Raw genomic sequence first — 8,428 nt, forward strand, 5'->3', positions numbered from 1 at the left:
AGACCCAAACGCTGATAAAACAATGGTTCAACCTCTACCTCACACAATTAAATGGACAAAAAATCATCCTACTCAACAGATCATAGGAGATCCAAAAACCCAATGTGAGAACGTGATCTACATTTGGGAATGAATGCTTATTCACAATCTTTCTAAGCAAGGTAGAACCTTCCAAGGTCTCTGAACCACTTGAAGACCCAGACTGAATCGTGGCAATGCAAGAGAAGCTTAACCAATTTGAACGCGTAAAGGTCTGGCGACTCGTACCATGTCCAAAGGGCAAGTCAATCATCAGTATTAAATGGATTTTCAAAAACAAGAAGGATAAATATGGCACCGTCATTTGAAACAAGGCAAGACTGGTGGCGAAGGGATACAATCAGCAAGAAGGAGTGGACTATAATGAGACTTTTACATTGTGTAGCGAGGATTGAAGCAATCTAGATGTTCTTGGCATACGCAGTCCATAAGAACTACACAATACATCAAATGGACGTGAACCACCTTCCTCAACAGATTGTTAAAGGAAGAAGTATATGTCCCACAACCTGAAGGATTCGTAAACGCCTCAAAACCAGACCATGTTTACATCCTGGATAAAGCTCTCTACGGTCTAAAGCAAGCTCCATGTGCATGGTATGACATTTTATCTGATTTTCTTGTCCATGTTGTTTTTTCAAAGGTAATATCGATACAACTTTGTATATCAAAAATGATGATAAGGACATAATCGTGATACAGATATATGTTGATGACATAATTTTTGGTTCTACTAACCGAAAATATTGTAAGAACTTCTCAGACCTCAATGTGTCATGCTTTGAAATGAGCATGATGGAAGAATTGAATTTCTTACTTGGACTTTAAATAAAACAATTTTCCAATGGCATCTTTATAAATCAATCTAAGTATATTAAAGAAATGCTAATGAAATTTAATATGAATACTTGTACTTCAATGAAAGCTCTGATGACACCGGGTTCTAAGTTCGATTTTGATCCTAAAATATGTCGATCCAACAATCTTGTGACACCCCCAAATACCACATTTGCATATAACACTTATTTTATTCAAAGAAATACAGTTTACACCACATTTACTCCCACTAGTACAAGGATTCTTATATGTACAAAATCTACATATGAAAAATTCCAAAATAAAATCCTATACTAACACATGTATAACAACATGTATCTACAAAAGAAGATAACATATAGGAAAACATTTACATTTTTCCTTTCCCCTTATTATCCCTTGACCCCGCAGTTCCTGTATTGCACATTTTTGAAACACAAAATGAGGGTTAGACCAGAAGGTCTAGTGAGTAAATCCTTTCTTTGCACATGCAGGGTGATCAGCACAATAAGGTAATTTAACAATATGATCAAAATGAGATCAATAGTTTACTTCAACCCATGATTCAAATGCACTTTCTAATACCCAGAGCTCAAAACAGAACTTTCAACTTAACAAGCCAGAGCCCCTCCGGCTCAGCAGACCAGAGCCCTTATGGTTCTACAGACCAAAACCCCTCTAGTTCAAATGGACCAGAACCCTCCGCCTTTCCAACCAGAGCCTCTGGTTCTACTAACCAAAGCCTCTGTATCTAAGTGAACAATAACCAACCAGAGGTCCTTTGGACCAAATAAATTCTTTGGTCCAAAAGATCAGAACATAAATTTAAAATATGACAGAACTAGAATCAGAGCTCCTCTGACTCTTAAACTTTATTTATAAATATTTTTGAAGAAAGATAATTTTAAAACACAGAACTAAGATACAGAGCTTTTGTATTAGACATACAGTGTGATAACCGAGTCCTAGTTATTACCCGAGGTATTTATTATGTGAAGTAATTGTTTATATGGATACATGATTACATGAGTTGAATATGTGAGTATGTATATTTTATGCATGGGAATATATGCATAATATGTGGGTGCATGTGCATATGATTTATATATATACATGGTGTCAAAAATATATGTGGAAGTATATGTGATTTTTATGATCATGTACCTATATGCATGATATTTAATATGTGCATGTATGAGAATGGATTTTTATATACATGCATAGGGATTTTTGATTCATATATGCATGTATATAGGTAAAGGTTGGGTAGCCGACTTTCCAAATATAGAAAGTATAAATATAAGGGGTTGGTTATCAGGCAAAAGTTTTCTTGCCTCATTTTGAAATCGGAGAATTACAGAGAAGGGTTGTCCGGATAAGCATATTGATCTAGCATTCTTCATCTATTTCAACTCTGAAAAATTTGCATAAGAGGTGAGTGATTTCTAAACCTTTTCATATAAGTTTGTTATTGATTTTATTAATTGTTGTTAATTAATCTTGAGAAATCATATATCCTATTTGGGTTTTATTCAGACAAAAGGGGTGACCAGATTAAGTATACACCGGACATAGTGTTGTCCAGATTTTTTCTAAACAGGACATAGTGTTGTCCGGATTGCTTTAAGTCGAACATGTGTTGTCCAATTTAGCTTTAAATCAAACCTAGTGTTATGTGATTTAGTAATTTGGTGAGATTTTGAATTATGTAAGATGGACAAAGGTTTTGAACGGAGAAGTAGGAATACGATCAAGTGTTGTGCGGTTTAGTCTTAAATCGATCAAGGGTCGTTCGGATTAGTTATAAATCGACCAAGTGTTGACCGGATTAATATATCGGGCAAGGACCAAGTGTTGTCCGGATTTGTAAATGGGACAAGGGACAATGTTGTCCGGATAAGCTTGTCTGGATGTTTTATACTTGGTAGAATTTACAAATATTGAGAATCTTTGGAATTTTGTAATAGATGAAATAGGGGTATTTTATTGGGTTAAATTATTGTAAATAGGGGTATTTTATATCTTTTTAAATAAAAGATATGGTGACGTAAGTCTGTTTTGGTATGAAACTATATTTTGGGAAAACATTCCTACCAAGCGTGGTGACATATGTCTGTTTTGGTATGAAATTGGATTTTAGGAACTGTTTGTACCAAGCGTGGTGATGTATGTCTGTTATGCTATGAAACTTGTTTTAAGACATAGTTCCCCCAGACGTGGTGACTTTTGTCTGTTCTGGCTTGGAACTAGGAATGGGTACTTTCAGACGTGGTGACTTTTGTCTGTTCTGATAAGTAGCCCTGTTTTGATGGAGGAACAAGGGTGGCATATCAAGGAGAGGTGTACTTGGAATAAGGGAGGCATTGTCATATGTGGATATTATTATAACTCTTATTATTATTATTATTACTAATTGGATTTAATAACTTTGAATCATCATTTCTTTGTGACCTGATGAATTAGAGATATTGTTCCTATTAAAAATAATAATTTAGATGTTATTGAGAAGGGGAAAATGGTATATCACAAAAGACAAGTATTGCCTTAAATCTTTCCATTAATATTTATAATGCATACAGAGGAATTCTGATATTTTAAAAGTGATGTTTTTAGTCTGAGAGACTTTGGTCCCAATGTTAGTTTCATTTTGGGAATATTGGATCTTTAAGCAGATGCATTTGTATCAAGAACTGATATTATTGAATTTATCATGTCATTCATTTTATTGAGAACTGCATTGTTTGGTTGATATGCAAAAATCTTGAGCAAAGATATTTTATTATATTTTGGTATTTATCACCCTGCATTTGCAAAGAAGGGATTTACTCACTAGATCCTTTTGGTCTAACCCTCATTTTCTGTTTTAAAAATATGCAATGTAGGAACTGCGAGGTCCAAGGATAGTAAGAGGAAAGGGAAAATGTGATTAATTTTCTAAACTTGATATCTGCTTTTGAAGATCTGCATGAGATTGCTTGTTTTGGAAGATACATGTTGTTATACATGTGATAGTACAGGATTTTATTTTAGAATTTTTCATATGTAAACTTTATACATATAAGAATCCTTGTACTAGTGGGACCATTGTGGTGTAAACTGTATTTCTATGCAATGAAATGTGTGTTTTGTGCAAATGTGGTGTTTGGAGGTGTTACATACAGAGCCTTTGATTTATAAAATTCCCCAAAGTATTTAAAATCCCTTCTACATAACCAGAGGTCCTCTTGTCCTTAATCAAAGACCAACCAGAGCCCCTCAGTATGTATTAAAAACATTGATATAAACTTAGGCAATAAATGCCTCTGATGACAAATCATTTTCCCCTTCTCAATAACAACTAAATTATTATTTCAAACAAGAACAATATCCTTAATTCATCAAGTCACAATAAAATGATGATTTAGAGTTATTGTATCTAATTAGTGATAATAACAAGAGCTATAGTAATATCCACATATGACAATGCCTCTTTTATTCCATAGTACACCTCTCCTTGATATTCTACCCTTATTCCTTCATTAAAGCAGGGTTACTTGATAAAAGAGACATAAGTCACCACGTCTGGAAATACCCATCACCCAGTTCCAAGCCAGAACAGACAAATGTCACCATGTTTGGGGGAACTACCTCTTAAAACAAGTTTCATACCAAAACATACTTACGTCACCATGCTTGGTAGAAACATTTCCCAAAATACAGTTCCATACCGAAACATACTTGTGTCACCATGCTTGGTAGGAACATTTTCCAAGATATAGTTTTATACCAAAAAAGACTTAAGTCACCACGCTTGGTAGAAACATTATCTTTTCGGATCAGTTATTGCTTCTGGCGATTCCACAAAATTCAACTTACTGTCCAGCCTGATTTCTAGTAGTGGCATTGCCAAATTCGAATCTGCCAAACACCTCTGCAGATTAGACATGTGGAAAGTGTTATGTATTGAACTAAGCTTCTCTAGTAGCTCCAACTGATACACAACCATTCTGACTCGCTTACAGATTCTGAACGGTTCAATGTATCTTGGACTGAGCTTTCTTTTCTTACCGAATCTGAATACCTCTTTCCATGGAGAGACTTTTAGCATCACATGATCTCCCACAATGAATTCAATCGGCTTACGACGTCTGTCAGCATAACTCTTTTGACGCTCTTGAGCAGTTCTGATCTTTTCTCTGATTTTCTTAATCTTCTCATAAGTGACCTTAACAATTTGTTGGACCGATACTAGGGAACCGCCCACATGATATTGTCCGCTTTGGGCTGCCCCTCCTGGCAACAACCCCTCACGGCTTTAAAACGCATCACTTGTAGGAGTAAGATCTCCCCTTCCTTATAAGGAAGACGAATCCCCCTAGCCTCACCGATGTGGGATGCTCCTGCATTGCTACAGGAGCGTTGGGTTTAAGAATTGCGGATTTGACCGGCTCGAGGGAACAATGAGGCGGAAGTCCCAACATTCCCCCCCCCCACATTGGTACGGCCCTAGCTCTGATACCAATTGTTGGACCGATACTAGGGAACCGCCCACATGATATTGTCCGCTTTGGGCWGCCCCTCCCGGCAACAACCCCTCACGGCTTTAAAACGTGTCACTGGTAGGAGTAAGATCCCCCCTTCCTTATAAGGAAGACGAATCCCCCTAGCCTCACCGATGTGGGATGCTCYTGYATTGCTACAGGAGCGTTGGGTTTAAGAATCGCGGATTTGACCGGCTCGAGGGAACAATGAGGCAGAAGTCCCAACACAATTTGTGGCCCTGTTAACTGTCTTTCACCTACTTTATTCCAACACAACGGCGTTTTGCTCTTTTGGCCATACAAAACTTCATACGGTGCTGCTTGAATGCTGGAGTGATAACTGTTGTTGTAGGAAAATTCAATCAATGCCAGATGATCTTCCAATGATCCTCTGAAATCTATAACACATGCCCTCAACATATCTTCAAGAGTCTGAATCGTTCTCTCATTCTGCTCGTCAGTCTGTGGATGATACGCCGTACTCAACCGAATTTGAGAACCCAAAGCTTTCTCAAAACTCTCCCATAATTTGGATGTAAACCGACGATCCCTGTCTGAGATAATAGACAACGGAATCCCATGTCTGGTCACAATCTCTTTAATATAAATCTTTGCCAACCTTTCTAATGGATAATTTTCTTTTATCAGAGGAAAGTGCGCAGATTTCGACAAACAATCCACAATAACCCATATGGCATCATATCCTTTTGGAGTTCGAGGCAATTTCATAATGAAATCCATCATATCCACACAAGAATTTCTAAAGATTGCAAATTCCCATATGGCCTTTGGTGTTCAACTTTCACTTGTAAGCACGTCAAAAATCACCCCACATACCTTGCTATATCTTTCTTCAGTCCAGGCCACCAATAAAAGGGTTTTAAATCTTTGTACATTTTATTGGTGCCAGGATGAATAGAATACCAAGATTTATGACTTTTGTTCAAAAGGATTTCCCGCGTATTTCCATAGCATGGTACCCATATCCTACCTTGAAAACACAAACGTTCTTTGTCATTATTTTCCAAGGTAGTAATCAATTTACCCATCCGTTCATTTCTAAAGTTATTTTCTTTGACAGCTTCTCCCTGACACTTTGCAATCTCACCGTGAATATCCGGTAACAAATTCATTCTCATAGCCACAACCCTAATCATACCACTCTTTTTCTTTCTACTCAAAGCATCTGATACCACATTTGCTTGCCTCAGATGGTATAGGATTTCACAGTCATAATCATTTACCAGTTCGATCCATCGTCATTGTTACATGTTTAGCTCCTTTTGATTAAATAAATGTTGGAGACTTTTATGATCTGTAAAGATCTGACACTTAGTCCCCAGTAAGTAGTGCCTCCAATCGTCCTCTGGAATCGGGGGGACTTGGTATTAAACGGTTGGCGACTTGGAACAGGGCTTTACTTGCTAAACATGTTTGGGATATTRTTCGCCATCATAATTCTTTGTGGGTTCGGTGGATTTATAGTCATACTCTCAGAACCAACAACTTCTGGTTAGTTCGGAAAAATTCTAATTGGTCGTGGGTTTTCCRTAAATTATTAGACATACGGCTTCATGTGCGACAGTATTTTGTGTCTCAAATTGGTGATRGTACGGATACTAATGCTTGGGAGGATTCTTGGCTTCCTTGTGGTCCTCTTTCGGCTTTTATGACTTATCGGTTTATCTATTCTTGTGGTTTTTCTCCTACTACAACGGTTCGTGAGCTTGTCATGAGATTGAATGAAGTTTGGCCTGATGATTGGTGTGCCAGGTTTGATGTGCTTAATTCTTCTCCTTTACCTTTATTAAATGATTCTCTTTCGGATCATGTTCTTTGGGGGGATGACTTTACTTCTTGTTCGAGATTTGAAGTTCGAAATGCTTGGGCATTGTTGGATGGTTCTTATCCGGTTGTACCTTGGTATAAATCGGTGTGGTTTTCTGGTCATATTCCTAAACACGCTTTTTGTTTATGGCTTGCATGCCAGCGACGTCTTCCTACTCAAGATCGTTTACTTTGGAAGGATGAACCTCCTGACCTAGAGTGTTCGCTTTGCGGTCAGARTGTGGATAGCCATGCACATTTATTTTTCMAGTGYACTTTTGCWCGTGAAGTTTGGGGCAACGTATTACGTATTGTGAATTTTACTACTATGCCTTATGTGTGGGATCAAATTTTGGAAGCTMTTTCGGATTCTAATCATCGTCCAAAGCAGCTGAAGCAGAAACTTGCGGTAGCGGCTTCGGTTTATTTTATTTGGYAGGAACGGAATAGAAGACTTTTTACTGGGGATCGTCRGAATGTCGAGCAGATTATTCAAGCCATTGTTCAGACTGTTGAAATTCGTGTGGCTTGGTTGGAGAAGCGGTTGTTGGGCAATACTGGTTGATTTTTATGGTTTTCTGTTGTGTTAAGGGAGCTTTTGTGCATTTTAAGCTCCTTTTCTTTATTTTTAGTTGTTTGTTTGAGTCGGTTGGGCTTTGTTTGTTTTGGCTTTTGGTGGCTTGGTTGGGGTTTTCCAAGTCGTTTGTTTTTGTTGCGTTGGTAGTGGTCTGTTTTTTGGTTGATTTACTGTAATTTTTCCTTATGTTTTATAAAATTGCCTGGTTTCCGTTAAAAAAAAAAGTAGTGCCTCCAAATTTTTAGAGCAAAAACTATGGCTGCGAGCTCCATGTCATAAGTTGGATACTTTTTCTCATGATCTTTCAGCTGTCTAGATGCATATGCAATTACTTTCCCTCTCTTCATCAAAACACAACCCAAACCCAGCTTCGACGCATCACTGTAGACCATGAAGTCTTCTAATCCCTCTGGCAAAGACAAAACTGGAGCACTGAACAAACGATCTTTCAATAATTGAAAAGCCTTCTATTGATCTTCTTCCCACTGAAACTTAACATCTTTCCGTGTCAACTTCGTAGATGGCACTGCAATATTGGACAAATCCTAAATCAACTTCCGGTAGTACCCCACTAACCCCAGGAAACTACGGACTTCCGAAGGAGTTCTCGGTGCTTCCGAGTTCTCTACTGCTTCAATCTTAGCAGGAT

The 8,428-nt window shown here is 37.7% G+C and overlaps 1 protein-coding gene across 1 annotated transcript; it reads left to right on the top strand.

Annotated features, from left to right (window-relative positions):
• The first annotated feature begins 7,044 nt into the window (after positions 1-7,044).
• On the top strand, positions 7,045-7,767 carry LOC112504492. The gene has a single exon (XM_025108432.1). It carries the CDS (start codon positions 7,045-7,047, stop codon positions 7,765-7,767), a length of 723 nt encoding a protein of 240 aa, XP_024964200.1.
• Positions 7,768-8,428: the final 661 nt, after the last annotated feature.

The sequence above is a fragment of the Cynara cardunculus genome, unplaced genomic scaffold (genome assembly GCF_001531365.2).
Source record: "Cynara cardunculus var. scolymus isolate 2C unplaced genomic scaffold, CcrdV1 Un_Scaffold_5797, whole genome shotgun sequence".
NCBI lineage: Eukaryota > Viridiplantae > Streptophyta > Magnoliopsida > Asterales > Asteraceae > Cynara > Cynara cardunculus.